The following is a 24,313-nucleotide window of genomic DNA, read 5'->3' on the forward strand; positions in this document are numbered from 1 at the left end:
GCCTACAGTTGTAACATGACCCCTGAGGCACATAAGGCGGAGCAGGCACTCTGGTGCATTGTTCCCTTGTGTACTGTTCCCTGAGTGGGGGGTTGGGGCTGTTGGTTTCATTGCTGCTTCGGGGGGCATTGGTGGGCTGATTCTGTTGCTGTTTCGGGGGGGCTTGACATTCTCAAGCGTAATGTCCTAATTGTCCACAGTTAAAACATTCCTTTGACTTGATCTGCTGTGGGCTGTTCCTTCCCTCATTTACACATGCGGGGTTTTGATGTGTTTTAACTGGATTCATGTCTGCATCTGCCTGCTCTTCGGGATTTATAAATGCTGTTTTATTGTGGACGGATTGCTGCCAAATGCGGGACAATCTTTTCAAGGCCCATTTTTCATTATGGGCTTCCTCTGAGGGGTCATAGCTGTTGCAAGCGCTCTGTCCTGCTTCTGTTGCATGAGAAATTATGGTGCGCGTCCATTTAACCATGTTTTCACGGTTCAAATGGGCTCTATTTAAATCGCCAAATACTGCGTTAAAATGGATCCACAGCCTTCCGGCGAATGCTGTGGGGTGCTCGGGTTTTCTTCTGTCGGCACTTATTAAGTCCTTCTACGGGGTCACCTCGATTATACCCTATGGCATCTAAAATGGAGGTGTGCATTTCCTCTAGGGTGCCTCCGCCAACGTTCTGTGGGTCGGGGAGGGCTGCTACAACCGATGGGTCTAAACTCAGAACTGTGAGTTTAACCTGCTCTCTCTCGTCCAGGCCGTACATGGTAGCCTGTTGCTTTACCTTTGCGAAAAACTGGTGGGGGTCTGCGGTGGGGAGAAACGGAGTGATCTTTTCACACGCGTCCCTTAGTTGGGTTACAGTTAAGGGGGTGGTGTAAGTTATATCGGGTGCGCCTTCTGTGGTCGCTTTCCTTTGGGTGGTGACTGGATTCATTGGAACGGTAACGAGCTGATCTGTGGGGGGTTGGGGTGCTTGCCTTTTCTGCTGCGCTGCTGGCGCACATGTTCCCTGAACATAACGCTGCGCTGTCTCACTTAACTATTTCCAGTCTGGGGCATTCTCCTCATCTAACTGCGTTCCAAAGGTGCTTTGAAACCCATTTTGCACCGAAAGCAGCGATTGCAGCTCTGCAATCTGCTTCCTGCATTTCGCGTGATCTACAGTACTCTGTCTTTGTTCTGTGGTGGCAGCATGGAGTGCTCTCAAAGCTACTTTAAGGTCAGAGCATTGCCTCTGCAAAGCCTGTACCTGCTTCTCTGATTCTTCTCTTATCAGGACGGCACGTTGCACGTCCTGATAGGCCTTTTCGTACTGGGTCTGGGAACTGCTGAGATGGGCTAGACAAGACTGATGTGCCCTCTTGGCATCATCTACCTCTCTACCTTTCTCTGCCAGCTTCCCTCTGAGATCCATGTTTTCCTTTTCGATGTCCCTGACATCCACATTACTCATTCTATTTCTTTCTTCTAATTCTGCCCGGAGCGTCTGAACGACCTCCTCTGTGCCTCGCAATTGTGCCAAACAGGACACAATCGCCATCGGCTTACGTGCTTTACTCATATTTTTCTTGTGAATTTGAGAGAGGTTCTCCCACCAAGTATGTCCTATACTTCCGGGACCTGTCTCCTCATTCAAACAAAACTCTTTCCAAAGGGGCCATCCCTTTCCTTGCAGATATTTGCGGAGTTCCAGCTCCCACGTGGGACACTGACCTACTCGGCTACTGCTGGTCGCTGCGACCACAAACCGTTCTGGGTTCATGAGGCGTTCCATTGCCTGCATGGCCATTTTCTCTGACTCACTTTAAATTTTGGAACAGGGGGTGTTGAGGTTATGTCTCACGAAACGGGTAAGGCTTACGCTATGTTCCGTTCACAAAACTACCGAAAGTTTGTCGCAACAAAAATGCTTTCAGGTTTTCCTTACAACCCTGTTAGTACGCATGCACTAAACACACTTCCGAATTACGTTTATTCCTTTGAACACCTTGAATATTTGTGATTTCTTTCCTTTTTCTTTACCAGATTTCTAATTCAAATTTCAGGGTCCTCGACGGAGTGGGGGTACCACTTATAACCGTGTCCCGTCAGGATGTCGCCACTAAATGTTGCACGTTTTGCTATGGGTGTAAAACGCGTTTATTGGAGTGTATTAACACGCCTCCGTTTAAAGGCCGTGTGCTTAACACTACTAGGCTCTATGTATGTATTTTCAGCTCAGGAGTCGCCAGATGCCGTATAGACACCTCACAAATATTCCAAGGTCAGGTTCAAAGTAATAAAACGATACACCGATTAGTAAGTTCCAAACGATCAATATTTATTATACAATTATAATAAATACGCATGCACACGCTAAGGGACTAAGCTATGACTAAACTAAGCAATCAGAATACTTAACTAAACAGGAACAGGCAAGGTCAGGGAGCGAGGCCTTCGTTCCGGTCTTGGTCTGCAACCTTCAGAGAGCGTGCTGGTCACTGGGGGTTTAGAGGGCCTGGTTCGCGTAGCGAGCGTCGTATTGGCACTTACGGTTCGGCGGCTGGTGCTCAACGGCTGGAGTCAGGATACAGGTTGGAGTTCTTGGTCAAAGCCGGAGCACGAAACAACAGACAGGACCATGGGTGGGGGTCTATCTTTTATAGGGGTCCCCAATGTCCTTGCCTTTTTCTGGGCGGGCTTTACCTTCAGGTATCGATTGGATCACTCCCAATCGATATCTTTTGAATTCCTCCAATGTGAGGGTCTCTCTTGATGGTGGGGGCGGTTTCTATAGTGGATACTTCTGGTGCCGCTCTGTCTGGACATCCACTCAAAGTATCTTATTCAAACCCAAATGTTGCCATTGTGTGTGCCTAGATCTGGACTGCCTCATTAGTATGTAAAGCGTTTTGCCATTATCACCTTTGGTTTGAGATCTTCCACCTGGCCAGAAACTAGTTTTGCTGCTTGCAAAATGCTAATGAGTGTTTGCAGGCTGCTGCCTTGGCCAAACTGCTTTTCCCTGCAGTCTTAGCGATTCTCCATTTTGTTTAGTTCAGTGTCCATTTTAGGTGGCTACAGTGGCTACAAAACTGATGTCAGAAACCAAGCTTTGATTTAGCTCACAAGGCTAAATCGCTGGCTTTTAAAGCAGACCAAGCAGGCCAGCAGCACGGTTCGATTCCCGTACCAGCCTCCCCGGACAGGCGCTGGAATGTGGCGACTAGGGGCTTTTCACAGTAACTTCATTGAAGCCTACTCGTGACAATAAGCGATTTTCATTTCATTTCAATTCATAATCATCTGCCATTTCTACTGCTAACCTCTCAGTTTTGACCCTCTGCTCTTCCACATGAGTTGTCTCTATATCAGGAATTTAATTTTTAAACTCCTCCAAAAGTATAATTTATCTGAGAGCTTCATACGTTTGGTCTATTTTCAACCTATCCACCTGTCAAAATGACTCTGTTTGATCAAATTCATTCCTTAAATTTCTAAACCTTTGTCTGTAGGCTTCTGGCACTAGTTCATATGCACTGAAGATGGATTTTTTCACCTCCTCATTCGTCCCAGATACCTCCTCTGATAGTGATGCAAACACTTCACTAGCCTTACCTATCAGCTTTGTTTGAATCAGTAATACCCACATGTCCTGTGGCCATTCCATTTGTTTAGCCACCTTCTCAAATGAAATGAAGAAGGCTTCTACCGCCTTCTCATCAAACCTTGGCAATGCTTGGACATATTTAAATAGATCCCCACCAAGCCTACGACTGTGACGCTCTTTCTCTTTATCCTCATCACTATCCATCAACTGTACGTTTCCCTTTACATCCGCCAATTTTAACTGACTGTCATGTTTCATGGCCATTTTCTGAAGTTCAAACTCTCTCTCTTTTTCCCTTGCCTCTCTCTCTTTTTCTTTCCCCCTGATCTGTACCTCCCTTTCTCTTTATTTTTGTTCTGCGAGGGCTATTCTTTCTTTGTTTAGTTCTTCTCTCTCCTTTTCCCTTTCCCTGATCTGTACCTCACTTTCTCTCTCTTTTTCTCATTTCGTATTCAAGCTGCTTTAATTCTTTTTCATGTTCAATTTGCTTGATTTGTAATTGAATGTTTGCCATTTCTAATGAGTCTGACTGTATCTCAGGCAATTTTAAATGTTCAGCTACCGCCATAAGTACCTCTTCTTTTCGTATGCTGTCAGGTAATGTTAGCCGCAATGTGTTTGCCAAATCTAAAAGCCTTTTTTAGTCTCTGTTCATAACGTACTGCTTGTGACCTTATCCACCCGCAAAAACTTTGGAAAGAGCCATTGTCCACAACACACTCCCTACTTAAACTGATATACCACACCTGAAAAGTAACCACAAATATGCTCACCCCTCACTATCTTTAAGTTCACTAAGCCAATCCAATCATGATAGATAGACTTTTATCCCTCGAGCCGCCAATTTGTTTTGGGCCAGAGTTTAGAGAACACTAAAGTGTATCATGGAGTTCACCTGACCCACAACTTTGAATAGATTTTGGTTATGGGGAGCACAAGGGCCACTCGACAGGTGTGATGCAACAGAGATCTAAAGTACTTTTAAAACAATACCATGTTTATTCTATGAACCCAGTTAACATTTTATAAACACAGTAAACATCTTAGTAACTATCAAGTCAAATACTCCCCCCCCCCCCAACGAATACATGTAACCCTTAATGTTTCCCAGCAACATCCATAAGACACATACGCTCTTTAACAAAGATACCAGGTTTCAATTCTCTGCTGAGAGCAGTTATCACTTTTAAATTAGCAAGTGATCTGAAGAATTTATTTTCATCAAGAGAGAGATCAAAATGACACCTTGTTTTTCTGGATGCAGCTCCAACTCTGAAAACGAAACCAAACACACAAACACTAGCTTTTTGCCCAAAGCGAAAGTAAAAAGCTACGGACCAAAACCCAACTCCACCCATACTCTGGCATCACAGCAGCTATTTGATAAACACCCATTTCTTAAAGGTACACCCACTACAGCTAATTGATAAATACCCATTTCTTAAAGGTACTCTCACATGACCGTTGCCTCCTGGATGTCAGAGTCAGGGATGTCTCGGATCGATTCTACAGGATTCTTAAGAGGGGGATCAGTCGCAACCAAAAGTCGTGGTGCACGTAGACACCAACGACACAGCTCAGAAAAGGGATGAGGATCTAAAAAGTGATTTTAGAGAGTTAGTTTGGAAGCTAAAGAGTAGGACGAGCAGAGTAGTAATCTCAGGATTACTACCAGCAACACATGCTAGTGAGACAAGAAACAGAGAGCGAGTGCAGCTGAACATGTGAGCTACAGGGCTGGATGGAAGGCTTCAGATATGTAGATCATTAGGATACCTTCTGGGGAAGATGGGACCTGTACATGTAGGACGGGTTGCACCTAACCTAGAGGGGCACCAATATCCTGGGTGGGAGGTTTGCTAGACATCTTTGGGAGGGTTTTAACTAATTTGGCAGAGAGATGGGAACCAGAGCTATGGATCAGAGGACAGAGTAGCTGTTGAACAGGCAGAAATAGTATTTCTGCTATATAGCCCCCCCCCTCGGCGGACCCCCCCTCACCCCCCCCCCCCCCCCCCCCCGGCCCCCCGGCCCACCCTCGGCACCCCCCCCCCTCGGCCTCGGCACCCCACCCCCCGGCCTCGGCCCCCCTCCCCCTCGGCCCCACCCCTTGGCCCCCCTCCCCCTCGGCCGTCTCCCCCTCGCCCCGCTCCCCTCGCCCCCCTCCCCCTCTCCCCTCGCCCCCTCCTCCCTCGCCCCCCCTTCCCCTCGCCCCCCCCTCGGCCCCCCCTCGCCCCCCCCTGGGCCCCCCCCTCGAAGGGCGCTGAAGTTCAGCTTGCCCGGGGCGCCAGCAACCCTAGGGCCGGCGCTGTTTGTGATGGACACCAGAGCTTATAAGGAGGAAGTTTTAACACATCCAAAGTACATCAGACGAGCAGTTTGACAACACAGAGACAGTGGACGGATTGAGTGAGATGTTGGTGAGGTTGATGTTGGTGAGGGCCTCAGTTTTCATGAGGAACCAGGAACAGCGAGTGGTAAATCTTTGAAATTCTCTACTCCAGGGGAGTATGGAGACTCAGTCATTGAGTAAATTAAAGATCTATAGACTTTTTACATGTTAAATATATCAAACAATATGTCGATAGTGCGGGAAATCGGTGTTTAAACCTCTCCTTCTCGTTCAACTTTAAAAACTAGTCAGTGCAATATTGTCACCTGCTGGCAGTGAGCGGTATTGCTGTCAATAAATTATCCCACAGGCGGCGCTGAGAATTCGGTGCAATGGGTACAGCACCGCCACTGCCTGGCGGGAGACGGTACTGCAGCCAAATATCATTCAGTGCCGATCACATCCACCAGATGGCGCTAATACAAATGCAAAGTACCTGGGCTGCTGGAAATCCGAAATAAAAACAAAACGCTGGCAAATCTTAGCAGACCCGGCAGCACCTGTACAGAGAGAAGTGGAGTTAACGTTTCACGTCTGTACCTTATTATGTGAACTCGATAAAAGGGTTAAGATGTGACGGATTTTAAGCATGTACAATGGGAGACCTGTAATGGAGGGAAGGTGAGATTAAATGACAAAACGTGATGATAACGGGACAAGTAAAGAAACAAAGTTCACATCCAAAAGTGGACACAAATGACAATCGCAGATTCTCTCTGAAAAAATAGGGATAACATTTACGATCTAAGATTGTTGAACTCGATGTTGAGTGATCTGGATGCTGAAGAGCCCAAACAAAAATTGTCCTTTCTTTGATTAAGCTTCATTGGAACAGTGCAGATGGGCAAACAGCAAAGTTGCAGTGAAATTGGGACAGAGAATGAAAAGGACAGGTAACTGGGAGCTCAGGGTCTTGCTAACAGACTGAACAGAGATGTTCTGATTTGGCAATCTGCATTTAGAGACAATCTCCAGCAGTGAATACTGTACACGAACTTAAAGGAAGCACAATAAATCACTGTTTCATCACGGGAGATAGTTTGTGACCCTGGACTGTGAAAAGGTGCTGTGGAGAATTGGACAGCTTGTTTCTCGTGTTTTCTTGTTTTCTGTGCATTTCCACTTACTTTACAACATCAAATGTCTCCCAAGTCAGCATGACTTGCCAGTTTTTATACTCAATGCCCCGACCAATGAAGGCAAGCATTCCGTTTGCCTTCTTGCCTACCTTCTCCACCTGCGTTGCCCCTTTCAGTGACCTGTGGACCTGTATACCCAGATCCCTCTGCATGTCAATACTCTCAATGGTTCTGCCATTTACTGTACATTTTCCACCTGTATTTGATCTTCCAAAATGCATTACCTCACATTTGTCTGGATTAAACTCAATCTGCCATTTCTTTGCCCAAATCTCCAACTGATCTATATCCTGCTATATCCTCTGACGTTCCTCATCACTATCCATACTAAAATCAGCAATGGTCCCAGCGCTGATCCCTGTGGAACACCACCAGTCACAGCCCTCCATTCAGAAATGCATCCTTTCACTGCTAAACTCTGTCTTCTATGACTTAGCCAGTTCTGTATCCATCTTGCCAGCTCACCTTTGATCGTGTGAGACTTCACCTTCTGTACCAGTTTGCCATAAGGGACCTTGTCAAAGGCTTTACTGAAGTCCATGTAGACAACATCCACTGCCCGACGTTCATCAATAATCTTCGTTACTTCCTTGAAAAACTCAATCGAGTTATCATAGATTATCATAGAATTTACAGTGCAGAAGGAGGCCATTCGGCCCATCAAGTCTGCACCGGCTCCTGGAAAGAGCACCCTACCCAAGGTCAACACCTCCACCCTATCCCCATAACCCAGTAACCCCACCCATCACTAAGGGCAATTTTGGACACTAAGGGCAATTTATCATGGCCAATCTACCTAACCTGCACATCTTTGGACTGTGGGAGGAAACCGGAGCACCCGGAGGAAACCCATGAACACACAGGGATGATGTGCAGACTCCGCACAGACAGTGACCCAAGCCGGAATCGAACCTGGGACCCTGGAGCTGTGAAGCAATTGTGCTATCCACAATGCTACCGTGCGCAAGAACAGGCTCTTCAGCCCTCCAAGCCTGTGCCGATCATGATGCCCTTCTAAACTAAAACCTTCTGCACTTCCGGGCCGTATCCCTCCCATTCATAAAACCTCCCATTCATAAAACTTTGCTGCCTCTCGCTAATAAGTCCATTTGTTTCCAAATGAGAGTAAATCCTGTCCTGAAAAATCCTCTCCAATAATTTCCCTACCACTGATGTAAGGCTCACTGGCCTGCAGTTTCCTGGATTATCTCTGCTACCCTTCTCAAACAAAGAAACAACATTAGCTATTCTCCAGTTCTCTGCAACCTCAACTGTAGCCAATGAGGATACAAGGATTTCTGTCAAGGCCCCAGCAATTTCCTCCTTTACCTGCCTCAGTATTCTGGGGTAGACCCCATCCGGACCTGGGGACTTATCCACCTGAATGTTTTTCAAGATGCCCAACAAAGAACAACATGTGTCCCATTTAGATAACGCAGAACAAGGTGCTGGTTCTGGGTCCTCAGAAATTGCGTCTTCTGTTCTAACATAAAGGACAAAACGACAAGAGCTCTGAAACAGGAAACCCCCATCACACAGGCCAGGAAAATAATCAGCTACGGTGGGAACAGCTCCAAGAAACAGACAGGGTGGTGAATTACTAATCCTGCATGAATTGTACGAAGAGTGTTCTGTAGATGCTGATCTCCATCATCCAACAGCCTCCATTAAGATGCTCCATGAAGATTCCATTGGAACGGATTTAGAAATCAGATTACATCAGCTCCCTCCAAGTCACTCCCCATCCTGACTGGGAAATATGTCGGCCGTTCCTTCAGTGTCGCCGGGTTCAAATCTTGGAGCTCTGTCGCTAACAGCACAGTGGGTGTACCTACACCTTAGGGACTGCAGCGGCTTCAAGAACACAGCTCAGCACCACCTTGTCGAGGGGCAGTTAGGGATGGACAATAAATGCTGGTCTAGCTGATCACACCCACATCCTGGAAATGAATGAGACATGAATTACCAGAATGACACACATCATATTAGTTACAACAACCAATAATTAAGTAAATATTCTCCACATGAACGTCTTTTTATTCATTCACTCATGGAACCTGAAAATTGTTGGGAGAATTGATGCTGACAGCCCTGTCTCAATGAATCTCAGTGTGATAGTGGGTCAGACACTGTCCTTTCCCCCTCTGGGACTGGGTGGGACAGTGGGTCAGACACTGTCCTTTCCCCCTCTGGGACTGGGTGGGACAGTGGATCAGACACTGTCCTCTCCCCCTCTGGGACTGGGTGGGACAGTGGGTCAGACACTGTCCTTTCCCCCTCTGGGACTGGGTGGGACAGTGGGTCAGACACTGTCCTTTCCCCCTCTGGGACTGGGTGGGACAGTGGGTTAGACACTGTCCTTTCCCCCTCTGGGACTGGGTGGGACAGTGGGTCAGACACTGTCCTTTCTCCCTCTGGGACTGGGTGGGACAGTGGGTCAGACACTGTCCTTTCCCCCTCTGTGTGGGACAGTGGGTCAGACACTGTCCTTTACCCCTCTGGGACTGGGTGGGACAGTGGGTCAGACACTGTCCTTTCCCCCTCTAGGACTGGGTGGGACAGTGGGTCAGACACTGTCCTTTCCCCCTCTGGGACTGGGTGGGACAGTGGATCAGTCAGATCTTTTACTCTGAGTTTATAAAGTTTACTGCCTCATTACACATTGCCATATACAAAGTAGTCTAATCCCTGGTTGGATTCACAACATATTGTTATAGGAAGCTGTCCCAAATAAACTCTTATGAATTCTTCCTCATGGCTTTCTCTGTTAATTTGGTTTTCCCAATCTACATGAAGATTAAAGTCATCCATGATTAAAGTACTGCCTTTTTAAATGCTTGTGCCTAGAATCTGAGGAGGTAGGGGAGGCTTTAAATTTTGCTTCAATATTCACGGGAGAGAGGGACCTTGTTGCCCAAGAGAACAGTGTGAACCAAGTTAATAGGCTCAAACAGGTTGATATTAAGGAGGATGTGCTGGAAATTTTGAAAAGCATCAGGACAGATAAGTCCCCTGGGCCTGATGGGATATACCCAAGGTTACTAGGGGAAGCGAGAAGAGGAGATTGCTGCTCCATTGGTAATGATCTTTGTGTCCTCACTCTCCACTGAAGTAGTACCGGATGATGGGAGGCAGGCGAATGTTGTTCAAGAAAGGGAATAGGGAAATCCCTGGGAATGACAGACCAGTCTGTGGTGAGCAAAACACTGGAAAGGAATCTGAGATTTATGATTATTGAGAAAAACATAGTTGGATTAAAGATAGTCAGCATGGCTTTGTGAGGGGCAGCTCATGCCTCACAAGCCTCATTGAATTCTTTGAGGATGTGACGAGACACATTGATGAAGGTCGGGCAGTGGATGTGGTGTATATGGATTTCAGTAAGGCATTTGATCAGGTTCTCCATGGTAGGCTCATTCAGAATGTTTGGGGGCATGGGATACAGGGAAATCTGGCAGTCCGGATACAGAATTGGCTGGCTGAAAGAAGACAGCGACTGGTAGTGGATGGAAAATATTCCGCCTGGAGGTCGGCGACCAGTGGTGTCCCACAGGGATCTGTTCTGGGACCTCTGCTCTTTGTTGTTTTTATAAATGACTTGGATTATTCGGCGATCACTATCTCAGATCATGCCCTGCACTGGATTGACCTACAGGTTAGCAAGGAGAGTAGCCAGCACCCGCACTGGAGACTGGAAGTGGGACTTTTAGCTGATGAAGAGGTGTGTGGGCGGCTGAGGAAATGTATTTAGAACTACCTGGAAGTCAACGACACGGGTGAAGTTTCGGCGGCAGTAGTCTGGGAGGCATTGAAGGCGGTGGTTAGAGGGGAGCTGATCTCGATAAGGGGCCCACAGGGAGCAGGTAGACAGAGCAGAGATGGACCGACTGATAAAGGAGATACTGCAGGTCGACAGGAGGTATGCGGAGACCCCAGAGGCAGGGCTTCTAAGGGAGCGACAGAGGCTATAGGCGGAGTTTGGCTTGTTAAATACAGGGATGGCGGTGGAGCAGCTGAGGAAGGTGAGGGGGGTGGGGGCGGGGGGGGGGGGCGATCTATGGACACGGGGAGAAGGCCAGCAGAATGTTTGCACAGCAGCTTAGAAAGAGGGAGGCAGCCAGGGAGATAAGGAAAGAAAAGGACGGGGATGGGAACCTGGTTGGAGATTCAGCAGGGGTTAATAAGGTGTTTAAGGAGTTTTACAGTGGGCTGTATGGGTCGGAACCCCCAGCTGCGCCGGAGGGGATGAGGCACTTCATAGGGAGGCTGAATTTCCCGAAGGTGGACGGGAGGTTGGTAGAAGGGCTGGGAGCCCCGATCGGGTTGGAGGAAACAGCAGAGGGTCTAAAGGCCATGCAGTCGGGTAAAGCCCTGGGGCCGGAGAGGTGCCCAGTGGAGTTATATAAAACCTTCTCTGGGATATTGGGGCCGCTGTTGATGAGGACATTCAATGAGGCAAGGGAACGTGGGGTGCTTCCCCCGATGATGTCACAGGCCACGATATCATTGATCCTGAAGTTGGTCCGGGGGGGTGGGGGTGGGGGGGGGGGGGGGGGAGGGGGGTGGAACACAGAGTCTCGCTTTACGCAGGCGACCTGTTCTTGTATGTTTCTGACCCACAAGAAGGGATGGAAGAAATTAGGAGGATTCTGGCGGAATTTGGCCCGGAGCTGTGTGGGTCCAACAGGCCGATATCCCTATGGAATGTGGACGCCAAACTGCAGCCAAAATCCTGTCCTCTAAGATTGAAGACAGTGTTCCGGACGTGATTGGGGAGGACCAGATGGGATTTGTTAAGGGTAGGCAGTTGGCGGCCAATGTAAGAAGGTTGTTGAATGTGATTATGATGCCCCCAAAAGGTAGGGATGTGGAGGTAGCAATGGATGCAGAGAAGGCTTTTGATCGGGTAGAATGGGAATACCTGTGGGAGGTATTGGGACGGTTCGGATTCGGGTGGGGCTATATTGATTGGGTCAGGTTTCTGTATCAGGCTCCTGTCGCGAGTGTACGGATGAATAGGACAACATCGGACTATTTTAGGCTGCATTGGGGGACGAGACAGGGGTGCCCCCTCTCCCCACTGCTGTTCACGTTAGCCACAGAGCCACTGGCAATTGCGCTGAGAGCCTCAAGGGGCTGGAAGGGGCTGGTCCGGGGGCGGGGGGGGGGGGGGGGGGGGGGGGGAGTGGAACACAGAGTCTCGCTATATGCAGGCGACCTGCTCCTGTGAGTATCGGAACCACTAGCGGGGATGGAAGAAATTATGAGGATTCTGGGGGAATTTGACCAGTTTTCGGGGTATAAACTAAATATGGGGAAAAGTGAGATAGTTTGCGGTCCAGGCAAGGAGGCAGGAGAGGCGACTGGGGGAACTGCCGTTTAGGGTGGTAGGGGAAAACTTCCGATACCTAGTCATCCAGCTGGCATGGGAATGGGAACGGCTACACAAGGTAAACTTGGCCGATTAGTAGAGCAAATGAAGGATGATTCTTCGGAGATGGGACGTGCTTCCGTTGTCACTAGCTGGGAGGGTGCAGACAGTGAAAATGACGGTTCTCCCGAGACTCCTGTTTGTGTTTCAGTGTCTCCCCATCTTTATTCCGCGGTCCTTCTTTAAACAGGTCAACAAGGTGATCACTGGCTTTGTCTGGGCGGGCAAGACCCCGCGAGTAAAAAAGGGGATGCTGGAGCGGAGCCGGGGGGAGGGCGGGCTGGCACTGCCGAACTTTAGTAATTATTATTGGGTGGCGAATATAGCCATGATCAGGAAGTGGGTGGTGGGGGTGGGAGTGTATGGATGTGGCTTCATGCAAGGGCACCAGTTTGGGGGCGTTGGTAATGGTGCCTCTGCCGTTCCTGCCGGCGCGGCACTCCACCAGTGGTGGCGGCCCTGAGGGTCTGGGGCAACGGAGGAGGCATGTGGGAGCGGAGGGAGCTTCGGTGTGGTCTCCAATCTGTAATAATCACCGGTTTGCCCCGGGGAGGCTGGATGGAGGGTTCCGGAGGTGGCAGAGAGCAGGGATTGAGAGGATGGGTGATATGTTTATTGAGGGGAGCTTTCCCAGCCTGAGGGAGCTGGAGGAGAAATTTGCAAACCGCTCCATACCCGCCCCACTTTTCCCATTCCCCTCTCACCGAGCTCAGCTACTATTGATGTTTCCCATTTCTCCTCTCGCTCTGTATCCTGCACTGCTTGTCCATCTCTAACTTCTTTCTCAATCATGTGGCATTGTTGCTGAATTCCCTCACATATTCCCGGATCCTCTCCCTGAGGGGTCCCGCCTCGGTTCCTCCTGGAATAACCCCTCAGGGAATTGCATGTCTCGGCCCCTCATTAACTCGAAGGGTGGAAATCCGGGATATGGGTTTGGAGTGGCCGGTAGGTACATCAGAATTCCCGGAAAGACTGTTGCCCAGCCTTCCCCGGTTTCCAGAATTGCCTTTGCTATCGATGTTTTAAGATTCATTCTCGCAACCATTCCACAGCTTTGTGGGTGATGGGATTTGTGGAATGTCTGCTCAATCCCCATCTGTTTGCTCACTTCCCTGACAATATTCCCGGGGAAATGAGTGCCCGGGTCTGGCTCCATTTCAGTTGGAACTCCCCATTTTGGGATTCTTTCTCCCGCCAGTATTTTAGCCGCAGTCAAGGCAGAGCAGTCCCGGGTGGGGAATGCCTCCATCCATCTGGAGAACTGATCTATTATTACTAAACATTCCCTCTTTCCCTCTGATGGAGGGAATGGGCCCGGTCAGATCGGTTTGTGTTTGTTCCCAGAATCCCTAGGATGGGGTTGGTGGTGAAGTTTTATTCCCGTTGCTTTTCCAGGGTTATATTGGGCCCAGGTAATAACTGGGCTGTGTCCCTTCCTCACCCCTCCCACCACCAGCACCGGCCCAGAAGGTCCAACATGTTATTCCGGCCGGTAGGTTGTGTCCCGTGGGAATCTCCCAGTAACAGTTTCTGATACTTTTCGGGGCAACTACCTTTCCTTCTTTCCTCCAGACCCCATCACTATCTGGGATTGCTCCCCATTCTCCCCACGCTGCCTTTGAACTATTGTGTCCATTCAGTATATTCCCTTCTGTCAGGCTGGAGACAGCTACACTGTCCTCTCCCTCCTCTCCTTCCTGTGCCGCTGTCTCTGTGGCTGCTCTGTCTGTCTGATCATTTCCTGTCTGTTCAGGGCTTTGCATTCTCCTGTGGCCTTTGATTTTAATAACTGCCGCCTCCTCTGTCCCTTGAATGTTTGGGGAAGTTCTGGGTCAGTGTTTCCTGTGGGAGCGGCTGCCCACTAGAGCTGACGTCCCCTCGCCCACTCCGGGCTCCCGCACAGTCATGTCCTGCACCAAAGGCACAGCGGCTCTGGGTGGAGATATTGGGCCGCCTGCCCCTGGATAGTCTCAATGCTTCTATCAGGGCCGCTAACTCTGCTCCTTGGGCTGATTTACTGGCCGCTAACCGGCCGCTTGCCTTCAGGAAGCCGCCTTGCTCGGCCACTGCCCATCCTGTTCCCGGGTTCCCGCCTGTTATTTTCCGGGATCCATCCACAAATAACGTTATCTCCGCCCCTTCTCGGGGTTCCTGCCTCACTCTGTCCACTTCCTCATCCCCTGTCTCTATATGGCAAACATGATCCTCTCCTTCAACATTCAGATACCCTGGGGGTTATTCCCATCATCCCTGACTGTGGCCATCCGGCCATTGGGGGGCAGTAGCAGACTCGCCCATTGAGCTCTTCTGACATCAGAGCCGGGCTTCAGCCTCCCCAGATTCACAATTTGCACGATGCCATGTTCCGTGTGTCAGACTATTTCCCCCAGCATCGTGAGCGCTTCCCTCCCTTTTACTGGGCAGGCTGCACAGTCCATTGCTGGGATGGATCTGCTCAGCCCCACAGCGACTGCTGATGGCGGGTTAGAGTAATAAGCTGCAGCTCGCTCCCAGTGTCCGTGTAGCTGCCTCACTACAGCAGTGTAGTCATTCCTGTTGTTGGGATAGTATCAATGGGATGGGCCACTCAAATCTGGCAGCACTGACGCTGGAGCTGTTGCCATTCGCTGTTTAATAGGGTAAATGTCCCCTCACAGCCCTCTGTCCATTCTGCCCTTTGTCATTCCTCACTTGAAGCTCCGCCCCCCTTTTCCCAGATTGGGAATGGTGCTGACTATTCCCGCACAGTTGGCTATAAAGTTCGGGCAATAGTTAAACAGTCGCAGTATCTGCCGGACCCCTCGGACAGTCCGGGGAATTGGAAGGGCCGAATGGCCTGTTTCCGTTCAGGGGGCAATGTCTTGGATCCCTGAGAAATGAGCGAACCCGGGGAGGTGACTGTTACTCGTCCCACTTGAGCCTTTGTAGGGTGAATGTTTAGTCCTGTTTCCTCGATGACTCGCAGTAATTGTATTAACTCCAGGGTGTGGCTCCTATGGTCATCGGAGGTCTAAAGGAGGCCATCCACGTATTGCAGTAAAACTCCCCCTGTCCCTGTAAAATCTATTTCCTCAATGGCTTTGGCCATATTTGGGTGGAATCTCCCCGGACTGGTCTGAAACTCCTGTGGGACTCGGCTCCAGGTAAATTGTCTTTCCCCTGTTGTAAAGGTGAATTTAGATTGGGAATCCAGGTCAAGAGGTATTGCCCAGAATCCATTGGAAATATCCAATCCGGTGAAAATCCTGTGTCGTGGATGAAGGGAATTCAATCTGGAAGATGGGCTTGTTCCAATTGGATGAATGCGGGGTTGACTACATTCAAAGCAGTTTATAGATCATAGAATTTACAGTGCAGAAGGAGGCCATTCGGCCCATCGAGTCTGCACCGGCTCCTGGAAAGAGCACCCTACCCAAGGTTAACACCTCCACCCTATCTCCATAACCCAGTAACCCCACCCAACACTAAGGGACACTAAGGGTATTTTAACATGGCCAATCCACCTAACCTGCACATCTTTAGACTGTGGGAGAAAACCGGAGCACCCGGAGGAAACCCACACACACACGGGGAGGATGTGCAGACTCCGCACAGACAGTGACCCAAGCCGGAATCATACCTGGTTTAGTCAATGGTCAGTCTGTACGACCCATCAGCATTTTTCACTGGCCAAATAGGTGAGTTGGTGCAGGAGGCTGTTTCTAAACTATTCCCTGTTCCTCTAAATCCTCTATTATATCCCGGCAGCCCTGAGGGATTCTGCAGCAATGGGATATTGTGGCTCAGCCTGATGTAAAGGGCCAGGTATCTTCCTGGGTTGTACCTTTAAATATCCGCAGTGGAATCGAGCGGGAACCTCCACATCCCCGATTTGAAGTGTTCCCCATTCAATTATTTTCGCTTCTATTTCCCCTCCTACTCCTTGAATCAATCTGGTTTGTTGGGTTGTTGGGAAATTGCTGTTTGTCAGTGAAATGGGTGCCCCCTGTGTCTATTAACATTCTGCAATGCCGGCTCCCTAACACCACCTCAATAACCATCCCGGGCTCCTTACTGCCCCCAGCACCGGGGGCCCAGGCCACCTATTCTTTTCCTATTCAGTCTAATCTCCTGGGCAGCTGATGGCGGGAGACGGGGTCTGATCCTCTCTGACCTTCCTGCTGTTTGGGATCTGCCCCTTGCATTCCTCCTCTTTTACCCCAACATTCCGCCTTGTCCTCACCCTGTCTCTCCCAATTCACACAAACTTCCTGCAGCTTCACTTTATTACCTCCAGTTGTTTTATGGCCACCCCTTGCTCGATGTCCCTTCTTACCGCAGCGGTGGCAGGTGGCAACCGCCAGGGGCGCCACTGCAGCTATTTCTACAGGGGATCCCCTCTCGCTGCTGTTATTATTCCCTTGTTCCTGCTCTAAATTCTCTGCCCACATCAGGCATCCATTATAGGTTTCCAAAGTGACCAAACCAGTGTTTAAAATCTCCTGGTGGTCATCACTGAGCCCCTCCTTAATCAGACTGAGGGAGATTTGATCATCCCGCTCTGATTCCCTCTCTCCCCATGACTCCGGGAAATCCCCCCATTTTCATTCTGCAAACTCTGAGGGTGACTCGCCTTTCTTTTGTTTAATCCCCAGGACCAATGCCCAGTGAACAGCCTCCTTGAGCTCTTCAACCCTGACCCCGTCACCCGAATCCTCTGTCAAGTAAATCCCTCTCTTAATTCTTCCATCCAGTTTCTCCCAAGTAGCCCGATCAATTTTGACCTTTCCTGATGAATGCACATCCCGTGGTGCTAAGAAGTGGCTTCTCTGAGCTCCTCGAGTTTGTTCCAGAAGTCTAGATTGTTGTCCCTTTTATTCAGAGGGTAAAGCGGCGAGCAGCATCTGGCGCCCCTTAGTGGTGAAAGGGAGAACAGCAGTATCTGTTCTTTGCCCTCCCGGCTTAGCCTCTGCCTGGCGTGGTCACCCGGTGATAAGGTGCCGTCGGGGTCAATTTTCCGGGAGCCCCTGACTGTTCACAAGTATTATAGGGAGAGGGGTTTGGCCCAGTCTCCCAACCTTCCCAGTGGCTGTGGTTTGCTCCGAGGTCTGTGGGAACCCAGCCCTGTTTCTGCATTTAGTCAATGACCTTTCGATATTTTCGTGTGAAGTGAAGAGATATCGACCCCTCTCACCCCCCCCCCCCCCCCCCACCGCCCGCCCTGCGGCCACTTCAACTTCAGGGGCGTCCCCTCCACTCCCTTCCTCTGGTCTACTCTCAGTCCAGATTCACCCTTTTTTGAAAGGCTGTTGGTCAGGGGCAGTTCCCGGTCACGACTATAATCAGGAAAAGATAATACTGACCAGAGCGGAGTCATGTCTCCACCACCAGCCCAAGTCAATCCGAGTCACGGCACCAAATTGAAGAGGGAAAAATTGACCAGCTATTTGACTGTAGTGTACTTCACCCTTACTCTCTTCAGAGACCAGACGAAGACTTTTAGAGTTACAAAACTAGTTTTTATTTCTCAAGCTATTGCGAGGACTTTCGATATTCCCATTCGGACACCAAAAGTCCCGATTTAATGATAATACAGATAGTTATACCTCAATATATGATTATGAGAAATTAGCATATACCAATCATTTGTTACGAGTTATCTATATCTAATTATGACTGTCGATTAAGGTTACATCATGCATAGTATATAAAATAATTAACCAATCATATTAAAGATCCGCATACTTAATTAAACTATCCAATCATTGCAAAGGCACGTATGTTTCTCGAAATTAGTAAATATCAGTAATCCATTATCTGGGGTGTTGCCATCATTCATGTTTTCTCCCCATTGCTATCAGCAGACATACTGGGCTATCACAATGGTTCCCTGTTACATATCGCAGAATAGAGCTTGAATTGTAACAGGCAGTTTCTCTGCCTGAACCTGGCCTCTCAATGATACATTGTGGGCTGGATTCTCCATTGGCGGAACCTCAGTTTTACCGGCAGCGCACCCACACCCATGGATTTCCCAACAGCGTGGGGGTTGCCCACAATGGGAAACCTCATTGGCTGGCTCCTGGGACTGAGATTCCCGCTGCCGGAGGGGGCGCCACACCAGTAAATGGGAGCGTCAGGACAGGGGATCCCGCCTCTTTCCCGTACCAGCCTCCCTGAACAGGCGCCGGAATGTGGCGACTGTGAGCTTTTCACAGTAACTTAATTGAAGCCTACTTGTTACAATAAGTGATTATTTATTTATTTATTATTATTGAGCAGAGAAGGCTGAGGGGGAACTGGTTGAGGTGTATTAAATTATGAGGGACACAGGGTACATGGGAAGAAACATTTCCCCTTAGTAGAAGGGTGAATAACCAGGAGACAAAGATTGGACCAAAGTACCAGGTCATTTAGAGAGGATGTGAGGGAACACATTTTCACCCAGAGGGTGGTGGGAATCTGGAACTCGCTGCCTGAAAGGGGGGTAGAGGCTGGAACCCTCACAACATTTAAGAAGCATTTCGATGAACATTTGCAATGTCAGAACACACAATGCTACGGACCAAGAGCTGGAAAATGGGATTAGGATAGATCGCTTCTTGCTGGCTGGTGCAGACACGATAGATTGAAAAATCTATGACTATGATAACACTGTCTACACGTTGGAGATACTTTGTGGCCTTTGACAGGCCTGGGACACCCAGAGGTTGAGACAGGCGTTGTATGAATGCAAGGCTTTCTTGCAAATAAATTTTCCCTCATAGGCCCAATTCCTGGAAAGATCTCCATACTTTTCATCAAAAATGACTCCTTGAATATTCTGCCTCTTAGTTTTTAATGCTGAGTGATTGTAACCGTGAACACAGATGAGGGGCCTCACGGTAGCATGGTGGTTAGCATCAATGCTTCACAGCTCCAGGGTCCCAGTTTCAATTCCCGGCTGGGTCACTGTCTGTGTGGAGTCTGCACGTCCTCCCCGTGTGTGCGTGGGTTTCCTCCGGGTGCTCCGGTTTCCTCCCACAGTCCAAAGATGTGGATTGGCCATGCTAAAATTGCCCGTAGTGTAAGGTTAATGGGGGGATTGTTGGGTTACGGGTATACGGGTTACGTGGGTTTAAGTAGGGTGATCATTGCTCGGCACAACATTGAGGGCCGAAGGGCCTGTTCTGTGCTGTACTGTTCTACAGAGGGGAGAGGGGGCAGGGGGCTGTGGCTGGTGGTGTCCAGTCAAAAGCAATGGTGCATTTAAGGCATTTTACCAGGAGCGGTGTAGGTTCAATCCCCGGGTGGAGAGCTCGGAGATGGAACAATTCTTTGATGGGCTGGACTTCCTGCTGGAGGAGAGGAGGAGGGGACAAGGGTGGGAGGTGCTATTGGTGCTGGAGATGGTTCTGTGCAATCGGAGACGGCACCGGGGCCAAAAGGTTTTCCAGTGGAATTTTATAAGCAAATTGCAGCATTCCTGGCATGACATGTATTGGGGATGTACAGTGACACTTTACTGCAGGGGGAATTGTTGGCTACCCTGGCGCAGGCGTCCAATTCCCTGATCCTAAAGAAGGATAAGGATCCGGTGGAGTGCGGGTCTAACAGACCCATTTCTTTGCTGAACGCTGTCATATAAGCAGAGACTAATTCCCGATTAGATTCATTGAAGAGTGAGGGGGGATCTCATAGAAACGTATAAAATTCTAATGGGATTAGAAGGGGTAGGTTCAGAAAGAATGTTCCCGATGGTGGGGTAATTCAGAATTAGGGAGCGATGAGTTGAGGACAAGGGGTAAACCTTTTAAGACTGAGGTGAGGAGAGATTTCTTCACCCTGAGAGTGGTGAATTTGTGGAATTCACCACCACAGAAAGTATTTGAGGTGAAAACATTGTGTAATTTCAAGAAGGAATTAGATTTAGCTCTTGGGGCGAAAGGGATCGTGATATGGGGGAAGACGGGATCTGGGTATTGAACTTGATGAGCAACCATGATCATAATAAATGGCGGAGCAGACTCGAAGGGCCAAATGGCCTCCTCCTGCTTCTATTTTCTATGTATGTTTCTATGAAGGCCCTTCGGCGCTGAAGACCCGGGTTTGATCCCGGCCCTGGGCCACTGTCTGTGTGGAGTTTACACATTCTACCCTTGTCTGCATGGGTCTCATCCCCACGACCCAAAAGATTTGCAGATTAGGTGCATTGGCTACACTAAATTGCCCCTTAATTGGAAAAAAAATAATTGGGTACTCTTAAAAAAAATGTATTAAAAAAAAAATTTAGAGTACCCAATTATTTTTTCCAATTAAAGGGCAATTTAGCGTGGCCAATCCACCTATCCTGCACATCTTTGGGTTGGGGGAGTGAAACCCAGACAAGGGGAGAATGTGCAAACTCCACACGGACAGTGACCCAGAGCCGGGATCTCTAAAAAAAAATTTAAGTTTCCATGAAGGTGGATGGGGAAGATTATGGGGCTGTTAAGGAATTATGGATCCTTCTCAGGGTACAAACGTAACGTGACCAAGAGTGAGGTACTTCCGGTAAACTCCCTGTGGAAGAGTGGACTCGGGAAGCACTCGTTCAAGCTGCCATGATGAAATTCAGATTCTCGGTATTCAGGTGGCTCATGATTGGACCTTGATGCACAAACTGAACTCGTTGAGTGTGGTGGAGAGGGGTGAAAGGGGACTTGAAGAGGTGGGATGCTCGCCCACCCTCCCTGGTGGGTAGAGTACAGACGATCAAAATGAACATTCTACGAGGCTCCTATTCGTGTTCTAGTCTCTCCAGGTCTTCCCCAAAGCTTCTTTTGTTAGGGTGGATAAGCTAATTTCAGCCTTTGTGTGAGCAGGTAAGACACCCAGGATTTGGAGAGCCTTTCTCCAGAGGAGACGGTGTTCAGCTGGTTGGTGTTACCAAATTTAATGAATTACCCGCCGTGAATATAGAGAAAGTGCGGCGGGGGTTGGGATGGGGACAAATGGAGGAGACTTCCTGTGTTGGGTCATGTTTTAAGGTATTGATTACTGCCTCCCCCAACCCGTTCTCCTGGCCAGGTAGTGGTGGCATCCCTTAAAATGTGGAATCAATTGAGGCGGCATTTCAGATTGGGGGCAATTTGCGAAAATGATAGACTTGCACCGTCAGGGATAGATGCAAAGTACAGGATTTGGAAGAGGGAGGGTATCGAGAGGATTAGCGATTTGTTTGTGAAGGGTACATTCAAGGGACTGGAGCAGTTGAAGGAAAAATACAAACTCCCGAGGGGGGGGAGCAGATTTAGGTGCAGGCAGGTGAGGGACTTTGCTCACAAAGGACTCCCTTCTTTCCCCCATTGCCGAGTCATACATTGATGGATGGATGATATCACTCGATGAGTTGTGGGAAGGGAGGATCTCGGATATATATGGGTGGTTGCTGGAGATGGGGAAGCCTCCATTAGCAACAATAAAGGGGAAGTGGGAGGAAGAACAGGGCTTGGTACTAATGGGGGTGGGGGGGTGGAGTAAGATTATGTATCGGGTAAACGTGACTTTCTCTCGTGCCAGGCCGATCCTGATATCATTCAAAGTTGTCCATAGGGCTCACATGACCAGAGGGCGGATGAGTGGGATCTTCCCTGATGTGGACGATAGGTGTGAGATGCGTTTAAGTGAATCAGGAGCATATGTTCTGATCCTGCCTGAAATTGGTCGAGTTCTGGGCCTCAGTTTCTGAGATCATCGGCGGGATTCTCCAATCCTGCGGCTGAGTGTTCATGCTGTCGTAAACACCGTTGTAAACGGGGCATGAACGGGCCACTCCCACATCTAATTCTGGCCCCAAAATGGGGCCACCATGGTGCTGGAGCGGTTCACGCTGCTCCAACTGCAGATCCCGGTGCGAATTGGGCACCGTGGGATCCGAGCAAGCGCAGTGGGCTCCTTCAACATGCTGGCCCCGTGCAACATGGCGCAGGGCTACAGGGGCATAGGAAAGGAAGCCCCCAGCCAGAGAGGCTGGCCTGTGGATTGATGGGTCCCGATCACGGGCCAGGCAACATTGGAGGTCCCCCTGGGGTAGGACACCCCCCCCCCCCCACAGGCCGCCACCCGACCCTTACACGCGGAGGTCCCGCCAGCTCAGAGCAGGTTAGAACGGCGGCGTTGGGATTCGGCTCTTTGCCTATGGCCACTCGGCCCATCCATGCCGGAGAATCGGCAGGCAGGCCACGTAGAGCAACCCGCGACTGGTGCCGCGCCAACCACGTCGGCTCCAATGGTGCCGATTCTCCGCACTGCGGAGAGGGGGAGAGGGGCTGGGGCAGTGCCCATTGGTGACGATTTTTGGGGTGTTCAATTTGCCGGAGCCTCCAGAGGAGAAGTCGGATTCTCTGGTTTCCCGGTGACAAATCCTCCTTGGAAGAAGTCGCGGAACACCAGCTTAAAGTCCAACAGAAAGTCCAACAGAAAGACATCTTACTGTGCCCACCCCAGTCCAACCCCGGCATCTCCACATCAAATCCCACTTGGTTGGAGGTCGGCGGGACCACCCAGGGTTTCAGTGTGGTTGGGGACGTGGCAGAGTTCCTGCCGCCAGGAAACTCCAGCATTCCCTCAGGGGGTCAGAGGAAGGGTCTCACTCAAGGTGGAATCCGTTCTTTAAAAATGTGTTTGTTACCAGCAATTTAGGGGTGGGGGAGGGTGGGTTGGGGTTACTGGGGGTTTTGTTTGGCGTTATAATTCGTTTATTTGAAAAGGCAAATCTTTTTCATAGATCGGAGTGTGATTTATATGTTTGTGGAATTTTCTGAATTATTTGGATTAAAATATATTTTTGAACAAGGATCTCCGCCTGTGTTTACCAGAGGGTTTAGTCTTCGGCAACAAGTTCAGTATGGAGCAGAGGGCAATGCAATATCAGTCCCCACCCATCTCCACCTCCTCCCTCCTGCCAACACCCCGTGGATCTTACCGTCGCAGCCAGGGTTCAATCCCCTCTCCGTGTTAAACCCGTTTGTCCTTCAACGTATGAAGGTTTTTATTTGTCTGTGAAAAAGTCGACAGGGCAGTAAATAGCTTTTAATAATAATTATCGGAGTATTGTAGTAAACCTCATCGAGGGAAATGCGGAACTGAAGGTGTTCAGGAATGCGGTAACATCCAAATTTCAAACCGGTTTACATCAGGAAGTGCTGAGAGTGAACATGGCTTCCAGACAAGAAGCAGAGAGTTGGACGGAGGAGACAATTTGTCCCATTTGTCTCGATTTCTTCACTGATCCGGTAATACTGGATTGTGGACACAACTTCTGCCGCTCCTGCATCACCCAGTGTTGGGAAAAGAAGGAGATAAACTGCCCGGAATGTGGAGAGGAGTTTCCAGAAAGAAACCTCAGGACAAATCGGGCCTTAGGGAATCTGGCCGAGAAAGCTCGAAAATTAAAGCTAAATCCGAAAGAGAAGGAAAGTAAACTTCACTGTGAGGAACATCAGGAAGAACTGAAGCTGTTTTGTGAAACTGACAAGAAATTGATCTGTCTGATTTGTAAAGATTCGCAGGAACACAAATCTCACAACTTTGTGCCGATTAAAAAAGCTGCTGAAATACTCAAAGTAAAAGAAAAAATATTTAATAAACTGTTAGTTTTATCACATTTTCCTGCTCCAACATTTTCATTCTGTGATTTTCTCTCCCAATCCCAGGGTCGGGTGAAATCTTCCTTAAATTCTCTCACAGAGAAGAAATCGGCGGTTCTACAAACGGAACTGGAACAGAAAGGGAAGATTTCTGAAGTTAGGGTAAG

General features: G+C 49.2%; 1 protein-coding gene across 1 annotated transcript in view; it reads left to right on the plus strand.

Annotated features, from left to right (window-relative positions):
* LOC119976468 (zinc-binding protein A33-like) overlaps nt 1-24,313 on the plus strand; it is a 99,174-nt gene that overhangs the window by 60,062 nt on the left and 14,799 nt on the right. The window contains exons 3-4 of the mRNA XM_038817006.1: nt 23,583-24,122; nt 24,213-24,308. Coding sequence (XP_038672934.1) covers nt 23,583-24,122; nt 24,213-24,308 — 636 coding nt within the window. The remainder of the gene's footprint in view (nt 1-23,582; nt 24,123-24,212; nt 24,309-24,313) is intronic.

The sequence above is a fragment of the Scyliorhinus canicula genome, chromosome 13 (assembly GCF_902713615.1).
Source record: "Scyliorhinus canicula chromosome 13, sScyCan1.1, whole genome shotgun sequence".
NCBI lineage: Eukaryota > Metazoa > Chordata > Chondrichthyes > Carcharhiniformes > Scyliorhinidae > Scyliorhinus > Scyliorhinus canicula.